Genomic DNA, 27744 nt, shown 5'->3' with positions numbered 1-27744 from the left:
TGTATAAAAGCCTTAATACAGAATACAGAAAGACATTGCCTTGTGCGTCCTCTGAGATGGAACTGCCAAAATGTATTGCGTAAATATGCATTCTGTAATTTCTTTTGTACTTTTTAATGGCTCCTTTTTAAAATTGCCATAATTTATAATACAGGCATATCCCAGCGCGGGTCATCTCAGTAGTTTCAGTTGTATTTCTTAAAATTAGCAGCGGCATGGTAAGTTTCAGCTATAATATAGCCTATTATATAAAATATGCTGATAAAGTTGAACGGAGAGATGTATAGGAATGAACAGTTTATTACTTTCAGAAACATTAACGAGTGTCTGATCACATGAAAGTTGAACACTTAGATAGTCTGGCATCGTTTCCCCAGGACAGGAATCGACAAAATTTATCACGACAAACCAGTTTAAACATTCACAAACTTGAATTGCGGGGAAAGCTTGTGGAGGTTGTAAAGTGAGCGAGCGACTGGGCTTTACCTCCACCTACCCAGCGTCCCTGTGAGCTCATACAAGCTATAAAAACAATCGCGCGCGGTGCTGGGAGCGTGCATGTTTTAACGCATATTTACTCAGGTAGAATTTTAACCCTCGGACGGCAGGCTACTCTATGTGTGAACAACGGAACGTTTTACATCGAGAGACATGAGTGTATCCAAGTCTTCGAAAATGAAGAAACTCTTTTTAAAAGCAAAGTCGCAAGATAAGGAAAATAATGATGCTGACAGTAGTAGGACTACGACTAGAGATGAACTCTCAAGTCCAAATTCTAAAGTTAAAACGCTACCATCCAGTCTTGTCCTTGCAAGCCGAAAAGATGAGACAGTGACCAAGGATGTCGACAGTAAAAGCCCGAAAGAAAAGAAGAAAAGACGCTTTTGGCAATCAAAAAAGAAAGTCGCAAAGGAGGAAGGGAAAGACTGGAAGGATACTGACGAATTTGACTCAGTCAGTCAGATGTAAGTAAAATGCTTTTCTTGTTTGCAGGTTTTCAGATAAAGTTTCCTTTGTTTCGCTCAACGTGGGAAATACACAATTGACGGTGATGATAATAAACTGCAATGATAAAGTAGAAACATAATTACAACATCGACAAGATAATAATATAATAAGAGAGGAATGTTGTTGTTGTTGTCTTCATACCTGCATCAGCTTATTATCTCCCATAGTAAATAATGTTGTTTGCCCCCCCCCCGGGTTGATCTATCTATTTAATTTTGTATGTATTTATTTTGTATTTATTTATTTATTTATTTATTTTGTCTTTGAAGAGAAATTCAGAACTGCTCTCTGTGATTCGCTAATACGAGTCCAGAGCCACCAAGCGTTCTTTGTGTTAATTAAGTCCCTTGAACTGTATTGTGATTATCTTGCATGATTGCATCAGAGTATGTACTGTAATTGACAGCTTGGTCATTTTCTTATCAGACCGCTGTCTTTAGTGGTGCAACTAGTAAAGTTCTCATGGAAAGTAACCAAAATACATCTCCACTTATTGACCAGAATAGAGATCATTTGAAACCCGTAAACTGTAATTATAACAGAGCTTTGATATGATTCCCAGCTTTGCTGGTTTTCTCGAGTGAGTCATAGCAAGAATGGCAAGAGTGAAAAAAGAATATCCTCCATGAATGAATGAGTGAATGACTTTGATGCATGAATGAATGAATGAACAAACGAACGAATGAATATGTACATTTGGCTTATCAAGTGAGCTGGGATTAATGTATAACAATTGTAGATTAGTGACAAGACTTTATGTTTCAGCAGTTGCCAGACTTTATTGTAGAAACTTAACTTGCAACTATAAACCATCACTTAAGCTGTTAATTCCTCAGTCCTCATCTGTGTGCTGGGGTTATATGACTCTTCTGTGAGAAAAATGACTGTGAGATCCTCTGGTGAGAATCTGGTTCTCAGAAACAGCGATACATGACTTATTCACCCCCATGGCTGTTTTTTCACAGTTTTGAACCACCAGGGCTTTGTGTCCTGAATTGATTCAAGACACGCTCAAACTTGTTACGTCTGATTTCCTAAATCTAAACTCTGAGAAAAAGAGACTTGTGTTTTTGAAGAGGAATCACAGTACTTCAGGGTTAGTTTAATTACTGATGGAAAGTTTATAGTTTCCATTTTTAAGCCAGCAAATATGGGAAATTTTGACCACTCAGTTACAAACCTAAAACTCAAATTACTTTAGTCTCTCTTTGGCTTGTTTTCAAACAGTGTAACCATGTTGCTGCAAAGCAACAGATTATTTATATTTAATATTAACGACCTTTTCAAATTTTAATGAAAAAAATCAAAGTGGCATGTGTCAACATATATTTGCTGCCATGTTGTTTCCTTTGAGACTTGTATTCACAAATGTCATGCTGAGTTTTATCATGATTTATTCATGTCAACTTATGCAATCTGTTTTATCCCTATAACTTCTACGTGTTTTGAGTACAAGTTACAAAACAAGTTGACATTGTGCCATATAGCTACTGTTGTTTTTTTTTTCCACAGCCCAAAAAATCCAACAATGAAGCTCTCAAACACTCTTACTGCCTAGGGATGTAAATATCTGCCAAGACTGACCTCAGCAGCTAACACTGGCCCCTTTTTCCATGAAAGAAAAGTTGCAGTTTTCTGTTGACATCAGTTTGAATCTGTTTCCGATGAACAAGAAATAGATCTTTTGGAGCTCTAGAGTAAGCTGTGTTTTGGTCCTGGGCAAATGAAGATGGTATTCTAGATGGTCAGAGATGCAGCGATCTCACATGGCCACCTCCCTCATGTCCAAGTGATAGTCTAAGCTCTGCATTGAAGTGTAGCCTTTCTAAGAAGAATGGATTAAGGAGTATTCAGATCTACCTTAGAGATGTACACGGTCTGACACCAAGCACATTTTTTGTAAAGAGTGGTTTTCAGCATTTACTTTGCCTGATTATACTGAGGACCTATTACTTAAGATACCACAAGAGACCTTCTGGTTCATGATGTTGATGTGTTTATCATTTTGTCTTGAATTACATATTATTCTATTTGTTATTGTCATATTTGTTGTTTTTGTTGTTATGCTTTTTTACTTTAGTTTGCTTACTCTGTTTGGAGAGATGATAAAGATGACAATGACCCTCGTAGTTGATTGGTTCATTTTGGATTTAACAGTGCTGATTAAACATTTTTCATTTAACAAGGCACTGCACACAATACGCAAAGCCGGAAGCAGTTTAAAAAGAGCTATTTATTTCCCCGTGCTGTTTAAATAATCTATGTAATCCGTTCACATAGTTAGACAATGACAAAGACAACAGCTTCATGTAATTCAAACTAATATCACCAAACACAACAAACAGAAAGAGTCCTTACAGAGCTAAAGTGGAACAGGGAGTGTCCGGCCTGTTTTTCAGTAGGCCTGTGGTCTGGCACTTCTCTTTCTAACAAATACTAAAAATATTTGGTTGTCGGTTGCTAAACCAGTTCGAGTGGCAACCTCAAAACAGGTCTGTAGATGTTCATTCGGGAGAGTGGTTTATTAGTTTTGATGGAGTACAACAAGTGGAAAAGCAAATTTAATCATGAGAGTGTCAGTCTGGAGTCTGAGGGAACATGAAAGAGAAGAAGACGGTTGCTGTGGTCATCTGTTGAATGACACTTAAAGACACATTTGAACATTCTGGTTCTCTAATGTCGGAGAAAGACAGCTTTGCCATGTGTTATTGTCTGGCTTTAGATCACAATACACATTAAACAAGATAACGCACACTGTGGAAGTTATGTATTCCAAATGTTACCCTCATCCTCAAAACCTCAGACCTCATGGACAGTGATGTGTGTGGTCAGTGTGGTGTAGACTGTTTCTTCTGGTTTGATCTTTCTCAGTGACTGTAAGTATACAGAAGATTCCCGACTTGAATCACCTTTTCTGACCCAAATGCACTCCAAAAATCCAGGATTTCTTCTGTGTTCATTTTCAACACTTTCAGATCTCAATCTGTGGGCATAACATCAGACCACAAACAGTTTCTTCCTTCACATAAAAGTCTTCATACTCCTGATCACCTGCTAAATCTGTTGCTTTTTGTCTATATAGGCAATTTATCTTTGGACACTGCTATATAGTATCATTCAGATCATCATGGTTTTCCATAGATATCGTGCCCAGTTCCTGCTGCAGTAAAAGAATCTGCATATGTAATGGGTACAAAGGGATTTTCTGCTGAAGGACTCCAAAGAGTATTCATTGTAAAAAAGCATAATGACATTGTGGGTGAATGTCTGTTATGTTTACATTGCACTCTAGCATATGTGAAAGCACTTTTCTAGTTGACAGAATGATTGAGAGAATGACATGAATGAGAGGTATCTGTATGCATTTAAGATATGTTTGTTCATATTGTGCAGCATCAGATGGGTGGAGAGGACAATTAAGCTGAAGCTAAAAGTGACCATTTAAATGTGCTGTGGCTGCATATTTTTATTCTCAGAGCAAGAAAAGTAATTCTATCTTAACGCAGATGTGTCTGTGTCCGACACCAAGCACTGCCCATGCCACACCCCATCTCTATAGCTCACTGTCAGTTTGTGTTATATGTAAGCATGTTTACCTGTGCATTTGTGTGTGTATGTGCGTATAATAATTGCATGTATTCAGAACACGCCATCATATAGCCCTCAGTCAAACTCACAGTTAGAACCACATAGGCTCCCTCAGGTCATATGACTGTGATATTCCTGACTTGTGCAGGGCGGTTGAGTTTGCCTGAGGCTCAGGGTGTGTTATCAGGCAGGTGTAGAGGCGAAGTGAAATGTGGCCTCTCATCTCCTTGACAACTGCTGGGAACTTGCCAGAAGGGTTCCAGTCATGAAGTTAACCAGCTACACTGCACAAAGCTTTGTTTCTATTCATGCCTGTGACAATAATAGATGCGTTACAGGCATCACGCAGGTCGTATGGTTGTTTTGAGGTATGGTAAGTTTTCGCTTTGGAGATATCTGGGATCCCAAATCTTTGTACCCTGAACTAATGTATTACTTTGATTACTAAAGAAGACCAAATAACTAGACTCAGAACATCTACGGACAAGTCAGCAAAGCTTCTCAGTTACTTGACATTGCTTTATTCATCATCATCAGAATCATTTGAAATATAGACCTGATGCTAATCAGTGGTTGTGCAGTTTTGCTTCCTTAAAAAAAAAAACCCAAAATAAAACAGCAGCGGGAAGGAAGCTAACCGATATGCAAAACAGAAGCAACATTCCATCACAGCAGCAAGGCTGATCTGTTTTAAATAGGCTCTGTGCTTTTTACGGGTATACACTTCAAGCCCAATAGACAGGATTGTGAATGGTGTTGTCAGAATATTAATTGCATATATGGACTACTTAGAATTTAGGAACAGAAAGATACTTGGAGCCTTTTTTAGTTTAACTGCTAAAGAATTTGCACACTAGACTCAGCACACACACACATTTCAAGATGTCCTCCTTGTATGCTACTGTGTATGTTGATGAAAACACCTCAGATAGTCTATTGAGGTACCTTAGCGAGGATTGCCAGGGTAACCAAGGAAAAACAAACAGAAATATTGTAGCAGCCAACTCTTTGGAGATTGCTTTATCAGCAACCTCTGCTGTGAGGATACAGTAGTATCAATATGCCTCCCCCCACCCGTCTGTTCTCTTCAAAAAGGTCTTTGTCTTATAGTTTTTTCCTTTCCCCATCTGTTCCCAGCAGCAGGGTTAAGACTCACTCCAATGGAATGCACTTGTTGTTTAGTAGCCATTTTAGTTTTGTTTTGTAGCCCTTTCTGACACGATCTGTATGGATTTATTGCACATGCACTTAATGCATGTTGCTTTACCACTCAGAGTGACCTTACTCCTTTACAGATGACCTCTCCCCTTCCCAAATAAGTGAGGAGGCAAGGCTGCTCTGGAGATGGTAGAGGTGGTGTCTATGAAACAGAGAGAGAGCCAGGGTGGAGAGAGAGAGAGAGAGAGAGAGCGAGAGAGAGAGAGAAAGAGGTCTAAAGAGTTCATTGCTTGAGGGGGCTCATCACTCACTGAGTAATATATCAAACACAGAGACACAGAGACACACACTGTTTGCTGCATTTAGTTAGGTGCCTTATGTAGCTAGTATCTCATTCCAAAAGAATGAATCTTGCCCGTAAAACAGTAAGTTAATTGATAATTGTATGTTATTCATCATAATGTGTTTTTCATCATTCACATTCAACCTTCCACATTTGTCCTTGTGTTTTCATGATTATTTCTAATTATATAGTTTTTTCACCTCCTCATATTCCACAAATCATATCTATACTTTTTACCTACTTTTCTGAGGTAAAGCCATGTACCTGTTGTTGTACCATAACAAGTCATTGAGCACTGTTACACTGAAACATGACACCAGGACATAAAGACTTTTATAAATAGCTATTAAATCATTCCTGAATACACAATTTACATGGATTTTTTTATGCATATCTTTTTTTAACTGCATTGTGATCACATCACAATCCACAGTTACTTTTTATTCTTTTATTAGTGTAATTTATCGCTATATGTGTGTACAGATTCCATTTAATGTAAAGTGGACATAATTCCTGTGTACCTACATGTCAACTGCAAAAGAAAGTGTGATGTAACTACTCTGTCCTAGATGTTTAGTTTCAATGAATGAATCATCCATTAAACTGGGTTAAATTAAAAATAGGAATCACACACATTAAAGCTTTTTCTTTCCTCTCACTTTTGTGAACGTTAATCCTTGTGCTGAACCACACCCTCTTTTGTGTTTCAAGCTCCTATTAGTCTAGACATATATTGACTGTCTTACGGATGAGCCATACAGAACAATGACTGCAAATAATGTCATGTGTTATTACCCTGTTTTCGCTAAGTCATACCCACTGACGCTTGTCAAACCACTGCTCCACATATAGAAATTTGTTGTTGTTGTTGTTGTTGTTTTAAAATTGATGCTGTCCATCTACGACAGCTGTCATGAAACACATAATCTACAAGGGGCTCTCACAAATTAATTGTAAGAGTTTTCCTTCCTTTGGTCTGAAGTCTCCATACAGAGAAGAAAAGGGAGGTGAAAATACAAAACATACTGTGAGTAATTTCACTGTGGTTTGGCTTTCCCATTCTGTCTGTTTCAAAGAGAAACCTTTCAAGAGCGTGTCATGACAGAAAAAACAAAGCCGCTAATAAAGCGTTTTGTCCCAGAGGCCTATGAAGGAGGAGTTTGTCAGCTGATGATGGACCAGACCCTACACTGTTATATATAATGTACGGTTACACTGCATATGAGTAACGGCACTACTACATTTGCATGTATGTAAGTAGTGTGTGAATTGTGCAGAGTTAAGCATGCCTGTGCCAGTCAGTATGAGGTTACTCTGCTTAGGCAGGTATCTCTCCACCAGATTGAATTAGCAAAATAAGTTCTGAGATATGAAGGATATGGTGCAGGATAGAGTATCATATCACAGCACACGTGTCACCTCCGTCACTTCCAGCCTCTGGGCAGGAAAGTCAGCTGAAAAAAATTCCATTTCAAAATCCAGTTTCATCTAAACTCACCTAATTTCTTGAATGGGTGCAACCAAAGTTCAATGGTACAATAACTTAGTTTTATAGAGCAGAATGTCATCACACATAACACTATCATAAGCATCATAGCAAAATGATCTCAAATCCAAAAAGCTGTATCTGTGTAATCTCTGTAATACCGAAATGTAACTTTTTTTTACTGTCTTGTAAATGCTGTTTTCATTAATGTTTCTGTCTTCTCCCTCTGCCCCTTCTCCCTCTGCCTCTCTCCCTTATTACTCTGTAATGACAGATGCCTGGATCCATTACCTGTATAAATTTACTGTAAATGAGTGGTCGTTATGCCCAGCGGCCTTTGGGGCTCTAAATCTGTCACTGTGTGTGTGGGTAGTAAAAAACAGTGCATTCTGGTTTTCACACGTGATGGATGTACTCAGCTTTAGCGTGTTGTTTCAGTGACACTCGACAGTTTGAGCATGCACTGCTGCAAACTCTCTCTGCGCAGTGCACTACACCTTGATCACCCAAAGACCATAATTCTGAAGTGTTTGGTTTGTGTTTGAGAATGATATGACTTTTAATTTGAAAGGATGACCTAAATTCAGGGGAGACATGAGAAACCACGTCAGCTAAAATGTTGATGAGGTTATTACTCACTGCACGCCTAGCTGTTTATCCTTCCTGTTTCTGCATTAACCTGCTTGGGTACTGTTCATCACATTGGTATTTCAGTTACTGAGTAACACCCAAACAGCTGCCAAAGTTTGTTATTTTTTCAGTCTTTAACTAATAGGTAGTCAAATGATATTTCTCACGAACTGTAAATATTTGATATACACCACAAACCGTTTCATGGCTGAAGTTTTTTTTGTAAATGTTTGAAAAGTGTTGAATTAGCTATGTGAGTTATGAAAGGGTGTGTCTACTTTTAACAGCGGATGGACATTTTATCATTATGACAGCTGGTGCATGGCCTCCCAGGACATAGAAAACCTAGAGAAGGCAATTATTTGATCAGTGCTAAATAAACAAACTTGCATTAAACTAGCATGGCCATGCTGAGGGAGCTGCACATTTCCTTTTCCTTTCCTTATCAATCGCAACCTGTCTTTACAACACATCAATTTGACTGCTGACACATTCCCACCATATTGCATTTACACTATTCATTTGTTGTTGTTGTTTGTTTTGTTGTTCTTTAAAAATCAGCATCTTAAATGGCATTCATGGAAATTTTAACTGGATTGGATATAGATACTGTTTGTAGAATAATTTAATTTATAGTGATAGGCAATCCTCTTTTCCACAGACTTTCAGTTCTACTGGATTTTATTGTTGTACTAATCTAACACAGCTGTCTAACTCCTTTCAGACATTATCTTTGAGTAGTAGTTGTGTAAGTTTGGAAACAGCCTGTATGGTCTTTCAGAGAGGCAACAGAGCATATGAAACAGAGCATATAAAAACTGTGTAAACTGCATGTGTTTGTGAAATGTCCTTTGTATTGTTTGTGTTCTGTCACTCCTGCACCCAGCAGGGCACCAAAAAGAGAACATTAAATACACAGTTTCTGATAGGTGGCACACAGTGTAAACACCAGTGTAATGTCGACATTTTACACAAGGGCTCAGTTTCAGACACAAGCACACACACACACACACACACACAGAGGGAGAGAGAGAGGGTGAGAAGTGGGCAGGAAAGTCCAGAGAAAGACAGTAAGAGAGAGAGGAACTGGAAAAGAAGGAGACAACATTAGTCTGAAGATCAAACCTCTCTGGTTTCACTGTGAACAGTGTACTCTGTCAGCTCTATCAAAAATACTCTGACTGTTGAATTGGTTACTGAATTACTAAGAAACAAAACTAATTTAGATCCATTATGTTCTCAGTGCAAGTGGATAATGCAGCTCCAAAGGTCTTTGGTGACACGTGTGTCCACAAGATAAGTTTTATTTTTTGATGACGAGTGCATTTATCCTTCCTCTTGTTGGTTTGCTTCAAACTATCATCATTTGATGCTCAAATACTTCCAGTGTTCAATATGGAGACATATTCTCAAACTCTTGAATGTATTCAGTTGAATACCCATTTGAAATTCCTGATATTTGATTAACTCTATTCACGTACTGACTTGAACCCACGTGTTTCTGTATGGATTTGTCAGCAGAACTGTTAGACAGTTGTCACCTTAATTACAGCTCCAATGAAGCATGAAACAGAGAGTGAAGGAGTGTCTGTGACGCTCCAGAGTCAACATGTCTCGATTACTTCATTGTGTTATTACGTCATTAAACTCTTTTCACATTGCAAGGCCTTAGAGTGTCACAGACCATGCACAATTTGCAGTCAGCAATTTGAATGGACACTGACTATGAGAAGTAATTTTTCCATGCTAAGAATGGCAAAGGAGGAGGAGTTTATTTTTGTTACTGAACTTGTCACCGTAAAGACAAATTAGGACCAAGCAGACTGTATGTTAACATGTAAAGAAATGTAATGCATAATCGTAGATATTAGGACTCTCAGTACTTATCAATGTTATTTCCTTCACTATAGAAACCTCTTTCATTTTCAGCATTGTGTATTTGAAGTATAATAAACATTCATGTCATAAAATTTATGTATAGAGCTTATGGTTATGCACGACATTTGAAATGTGTTTCTCAAGTATGAGTCATAGAGGAGACACCTTTTAATGTAATTTATATTTTCTGTGACATATTGTACAATTGATAGCCATGGCAAATCAGTAATCATTTGAATCGTGTCAAAAACACAACTCAGTGGGAGCTCCTATGCTCCTTTGTGAGTAGACTCTGTCAAAGACACTTTAAAATTTCAGTGTTGGTTTAGAATGGACTTCAGTTGAAAACGGTTCTGTCAGCACCTCTGACGGTGACTCATGGCTTGGAGAAGTGTTTGTGAGGCAGTATTTTCTATCTTTTCAACCCTTCTTGATCTTAACTTGCACTTATTAAATTTATTATTTACTTTGTCCTCATGAGGTACGACCCTGTTTTTATAAGGGCTGAGATCACTGAGTGGTAGTGTTCATTCAACTGTTTGTACAATTTGCGCAATGTGAGATCAGGTATGTGCATGCCATATGCATGCCTAGACTATCACACACACACACACACACACACACACACACACACATATAGTGTTTGCTCTGGCTAAAGTAACAGAGGTTTGATAAGAACAGAGAGCTTGGGAAGGGAAACTGCAGTAACCACTTGGTCAGAGCTGTCTCCATGTCACTTTGGTTTACTTACAGCCAGCGACTGATTTTCTGGAAACACTGTGGTGCCAGTGGTGAAATCTTGTCGAGTTAACCTTGCTTGTCATTAGGGCTCTTCCCCTTGTCAGCTCACAAACCATCATATCTATGTGCCCTTTGTTATCCACAGTATGTGGAGCTGTTTTACATAATCAGCTCATGAACCAAAATTCATGCTGAATTTTGCCCTTTTCCCAAAATCAATGTTGGTATTGGTAGCCTTAAATATAGTTTTCTAAAAGAATGTCTCAGATGTGCTGCTGAATTTCAAACAGTTGCCATTTAGCTTCCAGAAGCACTTAGACATCAGCGTTTCTCTAGTGAACTTGCCTTGAGGGAAGGGGTCAGGACTAAGAGAATTTCTTCTGTTGTCAAAGGTTAAGCTTTAATGATTTTAGGCAGTTGACTCTTAAGTTCATGCAGGTTGCATTTTATTTTTCAAATGATCTCAACTTAATATTGAACTTAAAATTTTGTATTTACATTGTATTTTTTTCTTTAGTATGTATGTCTAGAAGCTGTGTGTGTTTTCAAATATATTCTCTGGTCTCTAGAGCATTCCTGATGTCATCAGGGTATCTAAGCAATGAACTAAGCGGATCCAATGTTCACCTCCCCACTATGACAGGTTAATGCACATTTTTGGATTTTTGTCAGAAGGCTCAACTGACAGAGCACATTAACAATATGAAGAGGTGGAGTCCCAACTAGAAATATTTTAACAATTTGTGTAGTTTAGCTTTAACTGTTATTGAAACTAAATAAATTGTAAAAAGTAGTTGGTTTTAGGTAATTTTTTATGACTTGCACTAATACAAAATAATATGTCCATATCTCAGTTGTGTGGTAGGATGTCAAGTATTTATTTGTGTAGGCCTATTTATTTTTAGGATGAGCCAAAAACTTGTTTAGGAGATTATGGTCTAGATTACAAGTGGGATATTTTAAAACATTTAACAAATACAATCTTGTGCCTCAGTCTATAGAGTCACTCTGCTCAAAGAATATGATTATGCCGTGAAACCAGGCTGATTACATGGTAATGTAATTGTGCAGTGAAAACAGGCTGATTACATGGTAATGTAATTGTGCCGTGAAACGTGCTGATTACATGGTAATGTAATTATGCCGTGAAACGTGCTGATTACATGGTAATGTAATTGTGCAGTGAAAACAGGCTGATTATGTGGTAATGTAATTGTGCAGTGAAAACAGGCTGATTACATGGTAATGTAATTGTGCAGTGAAACAGGCTGATTATGTGGTAATGTAGTCGTGCAGTGAAACATGGTGATTACATGGTAATGTAATTGTGCAGTGAAACGTGCTGATTACATGGTAATGTAGTTGTGCAGTGAAACAGGCTGATTACGTGGTAATGTAATTGTGCAATGAAACAGGCTGATTACGTGGTAATGTAATTGTGCAGTGAAACATGCTGATTACATGGTAATAAGGTTCGTTCTTGTATAGCATGAGAGCATAGAGTATGACCTCACTGAGAAGTTTTTGTTTCTGGAACTCTGAGTGGACTCATTGATATAGCTTATGTTTTATGCCTATTGGAATGCTGGTGTAACAGTCTTGTTCAAACCAACATAGGCTTTTCCCCTTGCACTTAGTCCTTACCCAAGACTACAACATAGGAGTTTTCCAGAGACTGTGAGCCCATATTTGGCTGTGCTTTAAAAGCTCTGTTGAAATTAGAGTAAAGTTGTATGTTGTAAAGATCCAAAATGCCACTTTCTCAATTCTCAGTGTCTTAATTTATCAGTCTGGACAAATTCTGTAGAGCGCTGCATGGTAAGCATGTAGGAGATTGTGAGTAATTATTGCTGTCAATTATTGCTTTGTGATTGATTAATCGATAACATGTATTAATAGTACTTCTTATAACTGGGAGCACCAGTCCATTTAAACAAACAAATTACATTAATTTGTTATGCAAGTAAGAGTTAGTAAAAATGAAGATCTGAAGAAATTTCTGTCGTATTTAAAGCTAGTTGAGCTCACTTTTGACCAAGAGAAATAAGCTGACATGGATAAAATATAATAGAATTTAATAATAATGGTTAAGGAAAGCAAATATGAGTATAAAAACATTTTGCACACAACAAATGAAAACGCCGGTAAGTACTGGACTGGTATCTTGTATGCTCTGATTCTAGCAAGTGTAAGCTTGTTCAGTAAACTACAAGCCTTCTAGACTTTAATAAAATGAAAAAAAGAGAGGAGGTGAAAGACATCTCACAGTCGTCACTGTACAATAGACTGATTCAAACTGCAGTTAGAAACTAGTTAATTAGCTACCATACTAGATGCTATGGAGAAAAGCTGGTTGGTTACAGCTGTGCTCTATTTGATGGGGAGGTAACTGGGTAACTCTTTGGTAACTGGGTCTGAGGAGGTGAGGAACCAGACAACATCAGTGAGTTTGGCAGCAGCATAATTCTGTGACATATGAAGACATTGTTGCTTGACTTCAATGGGGAATGAGAGACTATTGGCAAATGAAGGGAATGTAAGATTGATGCCTGGTAGTATCACTCTGCATTCTGAAGACTGAAGTTATGGTGTTTCTTGTACTTGCACAAATATGTAATATAAAATGTAAGATTTAGTAGTTTAAATGGTTAATTTTACAATTTCATACCCAGTGTGGCAAGTACTTTTTTTGCAACATATGGCAAGATTAAGGCACAGAGAAAAAATTTTTTATCTGTGTCTGCATTGCCCATGTCTTTGACATGAATATTTCCATCGTCAGCATCTTGCAGGTACCAGTTCTATCTTTAATACCAACATGAAATGTATCAGAATAGTGTTGACTATACACGGTCAGGGGCCCTCATAAGGTTTGATAGGCTGTTTATGGCAAATAGCGTTCCTGATTTCATCGGATGTAGATTTCCCATTTACCTCTTGATTGGAGCTATACAAAAGAGTGTGCATTCTCTTGAGACTCCTCCATAGTTTTACTTTTAAATTTGAATAATCTATGTGTATTCACTGAATTTCAATGGTCCGTTAATGCACTATGGACTTTTTTAAATGAGTAAGCATGTCATTGAGAGTCTGGTAATATTCACTAGCAGTTCCCACCTATCTTCGTAAAACGATACTTTATTAGCATCAAAGTTTTGTATTTCATATGTCATACCTTGGCTTGTTTCCTTCGCCCCAGGTCGTAAACATGAATGAACTCAACAATGCTATATGGATATGCAATAATTCGTGCCCTCCCAAATTATCAGGCACAATTTTTTTTTCTTTTCTGTCTCTACAGTGCAAGCCTTAAAACAGTTGTATTAGTCCAAACAAAGAAACGCTCACAAACACACCGGGTTCAGTTTCAGTAATCCACCCACACAAATAACGAATGCTACTTTTTGATCACTATAATTCTGCATTGTGAATACTATGATTTACACAAACTTTTTTATATGAGTTACTCACTCTCTATTGGAAATGGCCTCAAAGGCTTGTTCTTACTTGAGGAAACTAATTTTAGTGTATGGTTGGATGAGTCAGTCTCTAACAGGAACTGGAGCTTATCCATCTCCGTCCATGAGAGGAGAATCTGACACATCTGATGATCTGCTGAAGCCAACAATGGCTAATGCCCTCTGGTGGCTTGAGGGGAGTTAGTCAGAATATGTTTCAAAAGAGGTTTTCCTCAGAGGGAGCTTCAACACGCTTCTTGAAGAGCTCACCCACTAAATTCCTGGAGCTTTTACCATTGTATCTTTATTATGTGAGGACCACCTGTCAATCCAGAAGCACAGACATTGAGAATGTTTTGTTTTCCAAAAAAAAAAAGAAAATAACCATATCGTTATAGAATGTTTAGATTAATATGAAGAACAATATTAAATTAAATTAAATTAAATTTACAATATAATATAATATAATCTATCTATTATCTATCTTACTATCTCTCTCTGTGTTTCTCTCCCTCTGTCCATCTTTCTGTCTGTCGATCTATCTCTCTCTCTGTTTCACTCTCTCTCTCTCTCTCTCTCCCTCTCTCTCTCTCTCTGTGTGTATAAGAGGAGGAGGAAGAAAATGAACTGGAGCCTTCTTTGTCTCTTTCCCTCCTTGTTTAAGAGAGAGCGGCAAAGAGAAATAGAGAGTTCCAACTCATTTGTAACATAGATTGAGCAAATAAATATATCTTAATTTTATAAAGACATGCATTTCCAAGGTTGACAGTTTTTGTGTTAAAGACTTAAAGTCCCATGAGCTAATCACAAATATAGTTGAACAACAGCGACACTAACTCATGCATCCCAGTACATCAGTCTAACAGCAAGTTTGCACTCTCCTTTCTTGTCTCTCACTGTCTCTCTCTGTTCTGTCATAGGAGCTTTGATCAGATGAGTGTGCAGACAGAGTGCAACGGGAGGACAGGGTCCTGGTCTAGCCCCACACACTCCCACTCTTCTTCCACCCTGAGTCTGGACATGGCTGACCTGTCTGGTTCATTTTCGTCCTCTGTAAGATCCAGAAAGGTGAGTGAAAGAGTCAGCAAAACTCTGCTCTTTACCATATGATAAAGTATGTGTTGAGAAGACAATATTACCTTGTTTTTTCTTGCTTTGTGTTGTGGTCACATCAAGAACTGTTCATATTACTGACCAGTAGGAGGCACAGTGTAACATTAGAAGAGAACAAGGAAGCCTTGTGCTGACAACAGGATTGTTAGGATACATCCTGTTTTTATTAAATGAAAATTAGTCAGGAATTAAGTAATATGACAAGCTACGTGCCATGAGTTATGTTGTCTGTCACGTCTGGCTTGATTTCAAAAGACACTTGAACTTCTGGTTTAATAAGTGTCCTCGAACAAGCAACAAGCCAAATACACAAAAGGGACAATGCTTCATCAGCCTCAGCACTCAACATTGTGATGTTGCTCATTTGCTTGATAATTTAGTCATGGCTAGTTCCTGCTATTGTGTGCAGTAGAGGATTAACCTCTGCTTATGCAGTGTAGTTGTGTAGCACTGCAGTTACAGTGTGACATTGATATTTTACAATACTGAGTTACTCTTTGTTCTTTTTTGAGAACTTGTGATCTGATATAATGGGTATTCCGCACTGTAAATATTCTCCACTTTGGCTAGGTTTACCTTATTGGACATGTTAATCTTTATGTGTTTGTCTTTGTTTCGTTGAGAATAACTGCTGGAATAACTGCAGAAAATGTCCACATGTGGGCGACAAAATTCCATGAGACTGTAATTTGGTAACAACAGATGAGGCCATTCAACATGAAGCATTCTGTAAACTCACTGAGTATTTCCGTAGCTAAACTTACTCCATGTGTTTTTTTTGAAACCATGGCAATAAGGGAACATTCAGTGGGGAAGAGGAAGTGGCTAGACTTTGTGTCACTCTGCTCATAATTCTTTGTCCTGAAAATAGCAGTCTGATTTGAATTGTGCCTGGGGTTTTGTGCCTGTGCTCTTTTGAGTTTCACATTCACGTGCCATGGTGCAGATTCCAGCTGAAAGATAGCTCACATAAGCTAAAATTTGATTAATGGGGACATAATCTGGGAATACAGGAACACTCAGGTTTGGGTTTCATGTTTGTATGTATTTTTTTAATAGTTTAGACAGTCAGCTGTTCGTATTTCTGAATGAAGTACTCTCTGTAAATTCCCCTATTTCAGTTTATAGTTGTCAAGTTTTCATGTTACAATTGTCAGTAAACACTAGCTCTGGGGTTTATCAGTAATAATAAGTAAAAATTAGTACAGTAGTCTGAGCTATTTTTAGTAGACTATTCATTGAATTTTTAGTATGTTAACAAAGGCATACAAGTAATAATAATAATAATAATAATAAGACAAGTTTATTTAGAGGCCAGTATCACTATTTATAGTCTCAAAGGGCTTTACATATCTACAACAAAGTCAAATCAAAATTATATTATTCATTAGTTAGAGAAAATAGATAAGCCTTTAGTCTGGTTTTAAAGGTATGGAGAGAGTTTGCCTCCCTAATTTCTGTAGGTAAACCGTTCCAGAGGAAGGGAGAGCAGTAAGAAAAGGCTTGGTTGTCAGCAGACTTCTTTTTAACTCTTGGAACGGCTAATAGTCCAGAATCTTGAGAGCGCAGGGTGCGAGGGGGGTTATAGGGTGTAATTAAGTCAGATAGGTAGGCCGGCGCAAGCCCATGTAAAATTTTATAAGTTAATAAGAGGACATTAAAATCTGCCTTTGCATGAATTGGGAGCCAATGAAGGGTACCCAGGACAGGTGTCGTGTGGTCAAACTTCCTTGTTCTGGTCAGAATTCTGGCAATTCTATTATTATTATTATTGTTGTTGTTGTTGTTGTTGTTGTTTTCACACACACAACCAGACAAGTGCAGTCCAGGCTGATAATTACAGTGGATAAAGTTCAGATTGCCTCTTTGTTGTGTAATCCTCTGGGTTACATTGGCCATGTCAGAGGTATCACTAACAGTAACTATTGTGTGGGCTGGTCCTCTGGGTTGTGTCTCTGAAGATGGCCCAGAGGTGGGACCCAGGGGTGGGACATGGAACATATGATCCTGATGAGGTGAAATGTATAATCAAGACTATTCCCAACAGTCTGCTGGTTTGAACTTTTCATGTTGGCGAATCAAAGACAACCTAACAAGCAAACAAAACTGAGCGAGACTTCCGGGTCAAACAGAAAGACATGTGAAGTCTTAGTGGATCTCCCCAACAGGGTTCAGTACACAGGCAGGGCTGAAAGCACAATGAGGTATTGAATAATTCACATTAGAGGCCTCATCATGTGACAGTTGGATTCCCACAGCGAATAACAGTACAACACAAATAGTGCTGCGTGTTTGTAGACATCTCAAATTGAATTTTCCATCCGCTACATCAGGACTCTAGAACTTTTTTTGAGCGAGAGAGAGAGAGAGAGCGAGAGTGAGAGAGAGGGAGAGAGAATGTAGTACGATGTAGTTACAATACTGTGAATCTCAATTATGTGCTCTTAGTGTTATTACAGTATAATGACTGGAAGTGTAAATGAAAGCAAATATTTACCTTTCTCAGTGGAAGTGTTTTCAGTTAAGTACTGTACTTTGAGTATTTTTAATTCTTGCAATGGCTTAAATAGTAGTTGAAAAGTTTAGAGAGGGAGTTTAAAATGTTAAGATAATATCTTTTAAGGAAGCAATCACTGGTTAGTAAATGTGTCAGTCTCACTCCAACCTTACCATGCAGAACCATAGAGTCTATTTCAGTTGACTGATTCTTGATAGATGACAAAGATTTTGTTTCTAGTTCTGCTCTTCTTTTCCTTTAGAAACATGTGTGTGCTACCTCTATAACAATTTGGGAAGACTGTAATACTTAAGGGCTAACAGCATGTTTACTGAGGAGTAGTCCTCCCTGTAGATTACTGCAAGTTATTCCCAGTGACCTACAGAACTATGATCATTGCCCCTTGTTATAAATGTGACAGCCAATTAAATCATGTAATGATTACCTATTTTTTATTTAGCTTGTGGTTAAGAATCTGTTCCTGTATCCATGTTTATTGTGTTTCCGTTAAGTGAGGCTGAAGATAATACAGGTGGTTAATGAGACTGTCATAGGGCTCTTTTAAAACACCATTTCTTGACAAGATTTCAAGGGGAAGCTGTCATGGGTTTTAGGAAATTTACTGTATAGAAAAGCATCAAATACAAACACCCAGGTAGGTGTGTAGAGAAATCCAGGGTTGATCCTGAACTATATCAATTTATAATTAGAACATGGTGAAATTCTTATCCATCAAACGAGTCAAGTTGGTCATTGAGGCGCTATCTACAGTCTAGAACTACGGCTACTCAAGAGAAAATGAGAGAATGAAATCAAGTGAATGTCACAGAGAGACATAAAATCACATTTTGAACAGATATCCCAGAAATACTTTTAATGCTTCTAAACCTATAATTCTATGAGAATTTTCCTGCACTGTGAGCTGTAGGCTTCTGACTCCGTGGGAAGAAGGGTGTGGCTGTTGGCACAAGGCCGTTACTATAGATTTTGAACGGACGACAAAGACCGTGTTTGCTGTGGTAGTTACACAATAGTCCTTACAGTATACCTCAGGCACAACAGGAATTCTGGTCCGAACGTCCGAAGTCCGAAGTAGGACTTCAGTTTCAATTTGAAACTCGAGGTCATGCACCTTTCTGTGACGCCTCTCAACGCAGCAGTACTTTGACCAACTTTCTGTCTCTGACGGACTGTAATGATTGAGGGTCTTAATGGTGAAGAGCTGAAAAAGTGAAACTATAGTGTTTTTTTAGGCTCAGACAGTTTCTATGCGGACGCAATCAACACTAAGCATATCACGACTCGACCCTTAAACCTGTTAAAATGGTAAGTACTTGAATTGTGCTCAAATCCGTGCAGTCAATAATCATATTAATACGTTAACTGTGTAGTTTATTTATGTTGATTCGCGTGACATCCTGTGTTATTTGAACTTGAAAAAGCATGTCACAGGGGGGCGTGGAAAGGCGGGCATGAACATTTTTTGTCTGAGCATGGCAAGTAACCACATTAGAGTTAGACAAAACTTTTGGTGATGCCCTAAAGGGAATGATGGACTATTCGTGTAAGTAACCGGATAATAGAACAAAAGTAATTATCTGCATGCTGTCACTTAGTCTTGGGCTTTAAAGCGTTTTTAGGCAGCGAGCACTGAGCCTTTTATTCAATTTCGATGTTCTGTGATAGTCTTTAAAAGTTTAAGTTGTTGTCAACGTGGCACTCTTTGGATATATTTCCTTTCTTACATTTTAGCGTTGCTAATGCTTGATACTATATAATTCTGATATGCAGAAAGTGGACCCTTTGTTCCACCACTGATCTGTATTTTGGTAGCTCTACCCCTGAAACCACTTTCTGGTAGACTTATATACTGCTGTGTGTTTTTCGTTCACCAGTGCATTGTCTGTATTGTTATACTGTTCTCTATTTAACCCTATACCGTTACTTATGAGATCAAGCCGATAGGAATCTTGCTGCCTTGACTTGTTCGTTGCCACGGGTCGTATTATTCAAATGTGGCTGCTATGACTCAGTTACCGCGAACTTTCTACACTTGAGCAGCAATCGCAACGCATATTGGTTAATTATACGTCTTTTTCGATGAAAGTGGGTTTTTTTTTCTCATGTTATGCTGCCTTTCAAAGGTACCAAACTTCTTAGGCTAAGTCATTTGTGGTTTTTTTTGTGTTTTTCATTGAAAGTACTTAAACAGCATAGCATGGCCAAAACAAGTCTCACAAAGACACATGAAATATTTGCTCACATTAATCAAGGTTTCAAAAGAGTGTTTATCATACCCATCATACCAGTGACTGCAGTGGTTTGAAAATATGACTCTGCTTTGATAGTGTATCATTCTGCTAGACTCAATTCTATCTTTCTCTCTCTCTCTTTATGACAGAGCTCAGGGGGGAAAAGTGTCTTGAAGCGACTTGGGAGTTTGTTCAGGAAGAAGGGCAAAACTGCATCTGAGGGGTCGGAAAGTTCCTCAGCTCCAACCAGCCCCTCAAGGCCTTCTGGATCTGATGAAGTGAACAATCCATCGGGTTTACCACCAGCAGAAACAGATGACCAGGTGTTCCTTACAGAGTACTGGGAACAAACAAGCTTGTGTAGAGGGAGCCCCAGCCTTGGGAGTGTGGCTTCTGTTGTCCTCGTTGGAGGTGACTTGCCATTCGCTGACAGTGAAAATAGCAGCCAGGGCAGTGTGAGAGAGGTACATGTATGCATGGTGAAAGACCCTGAGACAAGTCAGCAGAAAAGACTGGCCTCAGAGGTGAGTAAGAAGCTAGAGGTGTATCTGCAGGAGTCCAGCGTGACCAGTGCAGGGCAGTCAGACAGTGCCCCTCAAACTGTTGAGAGGACTCTTCAGAAATATGTTGTGGATGTTTCTGGCAAGACGACTGATACTTTGAAATCTGCTGTCTCAGGGGGCACAGAGTATAAAAAAACAGTTTTGAGACCTGCGATTGGAGGCAGTGGGAAATACTCTGCTCTCACTGGAGTGAGACTTGGATCACAGTCCGGCGGACGGTCAAGCTCTGACAATCTGTCAGAGGACGAACCAACAAGTGACGCCATGGGAAAGAAAAACTCAGGGAAACGGGGAAAATCCCGAAGGCTTAGTGGTAGTTCTCGTGAGTCTGTCACACCTACGGGAGATTCTCCGAACACAGGGGTGATGGGATTGTCTAAATCCTCACCTGTACAGATACACAAAGCAGTGTGGGTGGAAACTCACCTGGGGGCGGGAGAGGCTGATGGTGAGGACTCCCCTTGCAACTCATTTGTCCTTGCCATACCTGTCTCTGTCAGCTCAGTGGACAGCTTACCAGATCTTGGAGTCAACAACACAAGTGCTCCGGTTGTCTCACAGGCAGGGAACAGTGAGCCTGTTTTGACCACATCAATAACACAGATCTTGGAAAAGCCAGAGGCGCATGTGACCGTTGTACAGGATTACAGTACCATAGACACAGCAAAGAGTGTTGCCACACAGGACATAAAAGCTGAAACCCTTAAGGAAAAACGCAGGAGTTTGAAACTGTCTGAGAGCGAAATAGTCTTTGCCAAGAAAGTTTTAGTCAGCCCACAGACGAGTGTGGATGGGGATGAACAAGCCAAGACAGAGGCTGTTAAAGAACCAAACACTGATACAAAGGCTAGGATCCCACTGGAGTTGGAAGTGAAACTGTGAGTACGCCTGCAATTCTTTTCTTTGTTTTATGGCTTTGCACTGAACGCTTTGTTCCGTAGGTACAGTAGAGACTGTAGTGTGAAATTGGAGCTCAAATTTCCCATGATTTTTTTTTTTTGTGTGTGTGTAAGTGAAGAACAATGAGACACAGGTTTGTTCACAGCTTACAAATCTGTTGGTGGTAGGCTTTTTCCAACAGCAAGGTGAATCAAAAAGGCAAGTAATGATATTGAAATGATGTTGAAAAATGTTATTAATTTTATGTATAACTTCTAGTAAAGGTATAGTTTTATGAGCCTCATTCAGCTGAAAAGGAAAAGTGATTCACACTGATAAATTTATTTTAACTCATAAATGAGTTTATATATATAAATATATATATACATGCACATACGTACATCCATTAAATTACGCTTGAGCGGTATCTATTTTAGCATACCGTCATACCTTCCTGACATTTCACCGGGGTAAATGGTATATGATGGTATTTGTGGAAAAATCGGCCAGTGCTTATCTAAAAGTCCTAGTAATTTTACGATTATATGATGAATATCAATTCCATATGCGCATTTATTTTTTCATGTTGTACAGGTTACTTTCGTTGTCTTTTATTCTATATAGTTGTGTACGAGGGAGGGAATGTCAGTGTCCTAATTGGTGTGCTGTGGAATCGACTAGAGGACAAAGTAGACGTGTTTATTTTAAGTAGGCTAATTGCATATTAGACAGTGTCAGTGTTGTTCGCAATATTAGAGCAATCGAATGCGATATCGCTCGGAAGCATAAAATGTTGAGACAAGTAGGCTGATATAATTTTACTATTCCTTAACTGGAAAAGGTTAAGTAAGGACATGCAGGAATATGTCGCAGCCCATTCTTTGCTAAAAGAGCATTTTCCTTTCTTTGTAGCCATGATGTCGCCTGGTAGCTCTTACCTTCATATCTGCAAATTTTGTCTAAGTTTGGTTTTTGTAACCTAGCAGAGGAGTTCACTGGCCCCACGTCTGCACAGTTTGATTGACGGCTGTCACAGCCTCTTGATGACTGATTTCACTGCTCTCTTCTCAGCCATTGGATGAAAGCCAGGCTTTTAGAAAAGCTTGTTGCATTTGTATAAGCCAGGTCACTGCTTTTGACGTAGCGCTATTAAATAGATTAGAAACTATGTAGCAGCAGCATAAGCAGCTCATATGCCGGGTGGGTAAAAGAACCCATGTGTTCTTATTTCTGACAATTAAAAACCAAATGACCAAGGAAAATGCAGGACATTATCTCGGGATGCGGGACAAAAGGTCAAAATGCTGTGCAGTACAACGCAAAGCAGGACGTCTGATCACCCTAGCTCAATATAGCATCTCTGTATCAGTTTAATAGAAAGAGGAGCGTCTGTATTTTTTACGGTATTGAAAATCATACCTTTGGGACTTCTAAATACCTCGGTATACCGTAATACCTTGATACCGTCCAATGCTGCATTAAGTGATCATTTTAACTGAATGACTCTTGTGTGTAGAATTCTGCCACACACTACTGACTTTGTTTGTTGTCTTGAGAATGTAAGTGTTTTTTAATGGATGAATGAATACACTTGGGCATTTCTAGTTGTCTAAACTTCCCTGTCTTAATTACTATGGGTTTGGTTTCACAGGCACATATGTGGGAGGAGAACCTTTTGTCATACATTTGTCAACACATTTATGTCTAAATCTGTTTGTTGTTCTTCATAGTCTTCCCAACCAAAACGTGACAGTAGAAATCGGCCAACCCCACCAGCAGACATGTGAGGAAGGTGTGTCTAAGGTGGAAATTAGCTCAACTCAACGTGTCAGCAAGGATATAAAGAGTCCAACTGAACCATCAAACGAGCAGACTGGATCTGAAGCCTCTGGAGAGGAGCCACAGACAACAGAAATGCCGAAGACACAATCAAACATTGGAGGTACAGGAGTCACCACTCGGATGAAACCAGTTATTCCATGCAAACAGTTAGAGAAAGCAGGGACTTCCTCAAATGCAACAACTGCAGCGAAGGGTTCAGCCCCACCAGTAGCACCAAAACCAAAAGCTGTTTTGGCCCGTGTAAAGAGCTTCTCTGAGGCAGTGACAGATGAGAATACTCAGTCAGGAAAGACTTCTCCTAATGGCAGTGAGCAAACAGTATGTAAATCACCCACAATGAAGGATCCATCTTCTCCAACCAACAAGATTTCTGACATTAAATCAAAAATTCCCAAAAAGTCAGCTCCTGAGGTTCTGCCAAAACCAAAGAAAGCAATTTCTGTGTCTCAAGGGCCAGAGATGGCTGCAGCTAACACAGATGAGAAGGCACAGACTGAGAAAAAGAAAGTGTTGAACACAGTTGATGTTGTCTTGAAGGAACAACCTCCTATACCATCAGATAAACCTGAAACAAAAACGTCCAGGAAACATCAGGATGACGATGCTCCATCTCTGCCCTCACGGGCTATTCAAAGACCAAACTCTCCATCAACTAAAGAAATCAAGTTAACACCTAAATTAAGAAAGCAAAAATTCCAGGACACACAGATCTCCGAAGCAAAACCAGAAAATTCTTCAGCTTTAGCTGAAAATAGTCCCAAGGATGATTCTGTGACAGTAAAGCCAAAGGATGAACTTAACAGGTCAAAAGAAAGCCAGAAGCCTAAAACAACAACGGCAACTCCTAATGAAAAAAGTCCAGCATCCAAGAGTAGGCTACCAAAAGCCTCAGACCAGGTGTCAGTCAAGAAAGTTAGTGAAAGCAAGCTCAAAACAACTGAGAGTGATAGCAGAATTTCTAAAGCAGCTGGCAGCAGAACAAGCAGTGCTTCTTCAATGCCAACAACACCAACAAGTCCAACAAAGCCAGAGCTTACTACCATGAAAGAAAGGTCAGCAAGGGAAACCTCTGTACCAAAGAGTCCAAAGAAAATCAAGACAGATTTATCCCCGACAACACCGACAAGTCCAGCGCAGCCAGAGCTTACTACCACAAAAGAAAGGTCAGCAAAGGAAACCTCTGTACCAAAGAGTCCAAAGAAAATCAAGACAGATTTGTCACCAACAGGAAGTAAATTGCCCCGGCAGCTCCCTAGTAACCCCCCTATACCGCTCTCAAATGAGGATGTTGCTCACACAGAAGGTGAGTCACTTACTCCACCCTCACCAGTGGACACCAAGCCAGAGAAGCATGACTCATATAGGGCAAAAAAAACAGTGAGTGACAGTAAATCTTCCAAATCTGAGCAAGCTGCTGAGAATGTTGTGGTGAAGGAATCACGAGAGTCTAAACCGAAAAGTCCTCTTAAAGAACCAAGCATTTTGCCATCATCTGATAAGAAGTCATTGCCACCCTACCCCAAAAGTGCCCCCAGATCTAGACCAAAAAAGGACCTCAAAAAAATGGAACAAACCTTAGATTCACAGAATTCTGCTCAAACATCAGAACAGAAAACAGTAGAGGCGGAACAGGCAAAGATAGAACTCAGTCTACCCAAAACCACAAAGAAGTCTGACACTACTGTTGTGGCAAGCTCTGAAAATACTTCTACAAATATCGCTGCCAGTGCTGAAATTGCCAAGACTTCTAGCACAGGAGAAACTAAACCCATATCAGACAGCTCACCACCAGAAAAAAAAGATTCACAAATAAGAGATCACCTGACAAACTCAGATATTTCTGTGTCATCAGAAGCTCAAAAAAGCATACCTGTATCAGAAGGATCTCCTTCAGAAATCAGTGGTCTTCAAATGAAAATCCAGCAGAACAAATCAGATGGGGATAACTCAGACAAGCATATTAAATCCATTGCAGGTACACCCTCAGAGATGGACAGTGTTAAATCAAATCTTACTTGTGAGAAAATCACAGTTAAAGATAATCTAACTGAGTCAGTGAAAGACATGCCTGTTTCAGTTGAAGTAAAGGAGATGTCCACTAAACCTGCTTCAATAGATACCAGCCCCCATGCCACTGAAATTCCAGGTATCCAGCAAAGTGACCAACACATCATAAAAGCATGTAAATCCACAGAAGAATTTCCATCGAAAGCTAATCAGAAGACAGACAACAAAGAGCAGCCTGTGGAAAATGGTTTAGACTGTGGTGTCCACACTGCATCCAAAACTGTGACCACAGTGGTCAAATCAGAGAAAGAGTGTGATGCTGATGAGAAAGCTAAAGGTTTGGTTGTAGTTCAAATGAGTGAACAGAGTGAACCAGAGAAGCCATTGAAGAGAACAACACCAGTGACGGTGCATGATAAAAGTAAAATATTAAGCCCAGGGACATCACACAATCTGGACAAAGTTGGTAGTAATACAACAGCAGTTGTAAAAACAACTGAAAAGATGGGAAAAGGCTTGGAGGCTCAAGCTACAGGGAAACTAATAAAAAATGGCAAAGTTGCAGCTGAGCAAGAACATCTGTTGCTGAAAAAGAATGTCAAATCTCAATGTTTAGAACAGAAGACCAACCAAGGAGACAAGCAAAGTCTTACAAATGGCAATGCAGGAGTACAAACTAAAACAAAGAATGAGTCAGATGCACAGAATGGTGACTTAAACAAACCTGATAAGGTAAGTCCACAATCAGAACAGGTCCCTCATCAATTTACAGCTCACAATCTTCCACTTGTTCCTAAAGACTTGTTGACAAATCACGAGGCTCCTTCCAGCTGGTTAGATGTGGACAATAGCTTTACTAAGAAACAGAGGAATATGGAAAGAAGAATGGACTGTTCTGCAAGTGATGACAACATCCAAGACACTTGTAATGATGTAGAGGACTTCATTCGGAACATCAAGGAGCTTGGTGGCAGCTTTGCCCTACCCAGGAAAAAACATGGTCAAGCTAAGATGCCATCACCTCCCTTTGCCATGCCTGCCATCAAAGAAGATCACTTTGAGAAGACATTTGACCCAGAAGAGTTTCAGTTTGGAAAGAGAAAAGCAAAAACTCTAAAAGAGCCCTCACCAGCCATGATGATTAAAAGAAATAGTTTGGAGACTAAAAGCAAACTCGTGCCCAAACGTATTGGGGCAGAGGAGAGCATGGTCTTCAAGGCTATGACCGCTCGCCAGGGACAGAACAAGGCAGAAGTGAATGGGAAGGATGACGAAGAGAAGAAAGGGGAGGAAGATTCTGAAGGGTCCGGAAAGATCACATCGAGGTTGGGAAGAATGTCCATACTTTCCAACCTCATGAACTCCCCCAGGACAAACAGGAAGGCCCAAAAGGATCTTGAGTCAGGCTCAAATTCTATTACTTCACCTTCACTAACACCACAGGAAGTGTGTACACCTGGAGGGAAGAGTGCTGTAACACCATCCCTCTCTGGCTTGATGTCAAAGAGGGAGGACAAGAATTTGACAGATCAGGGCATATCCAAGGGTGGGACCAATGACACAGTTATGAGTCTGTCCACTGCTCCTCCTGTCCCCTCCTTCTCTGATATTAAGCTGCCAGAGCATCTGGATAAATTACTCAAAAAAGATAGAGCAGTACCTGTGGCTAGCCCACAAACCTCTGAGACTTGTTCTCTACTGCCTGGAGTGGAGGTGGGTGGTAGCCTTGGAGTACATACAGGAAATATTGGCCTACAGGGCATGCCAGGGCTAACACCAGCATCTCAGCACATCCTACAAGCTGTCCCAAACAAACTCCCACTGACATGCACTGAGGTTAGTATGATTTGAGAAGGTCATTATTTCAGTTTCTGTTAGGAACTGAACACAGTTTTTCAGTTCAGTTAGAAAGGTGCAGGATTCACCAAATTCACTCTGATTGCATACCTTCATAGGGGCTTTTAGGTTTTTGGTCAGTGTACTAGGTGCAAGGAAGAGCCTTGTGTTCATGTTTGCTAGAAATGTTCATGTTGGTTAAAGGCACACTGTATTTATAAGTAGTTAGTACTTCTTTATATGACTTCTGCTTTATTTTTAAGACTGAACACTAAGAGTGCTCACAGAGGCATTTCTGTGGAATGATCAGTAATTTTATATCACAAGAAGAATTCAGGCCCTCTGGGCTTTGTTTTATTGGTTGAGCAAGCTCTGTAGTTTGGTAAAATAGTCCTCTTGGCCTATGACTAGGTCTGTATTAATATGGCACGAGGTTCATGAAACACTTGAATTTAATGTCCATTT

General features: G+C 39.3%; 1 protein-coding gene across 1 annotated transcript in view; it reads left to right on the top strand.

The window, feature by feature from the left end:
• The first annotated feature begins 636 nt into the window (after positions 1-636).
• Positions 637-27744, top strand: part of crybg1a (crystallin beta-gamma domain containing 1a) — a 40133-nt gene continuing 13025 nt past the window's right edge. Inside the window, exons 1-4 of the mRNA XM_030785730.1 lie at positions 637-965; positions 15211-15358; positions 20302-21593; positions 23325-27279. Of these exons, the coding sequence (XP_030641590.1) occupies positions 652-965; positions 15211-15358; positions 20302-21593; positions 23325-27279 (5709 nt within the window). The 5' untranslated portion in view covers positions 637-651. The remainder of the gene's footprint in view (positions 966-15210; positions 15359-20301; positions 21594-23324; positions 27280-27744) is intronic.

The sequence above is a fragment of the Chanos chanos genome, chromosome 10 (genome assembly GCF_902362185.1).
Source record: "Chanos chanos chromosome 10, fChaCha1.1, whole genome shotgun sequence".
NCBI classification, from domain to species: domain Eukaryota; kingdom Metazoa; phylum Chordata; class Actinopteri; order Gonorynchiformes; family Chanidae; genus Chanos; species Chanos chanos.
The sequence above is the reverse complement of the archived record's forward strand: the minus strand, read 5'-3'. Positions and strand labels throughout refer to the sequence as shown.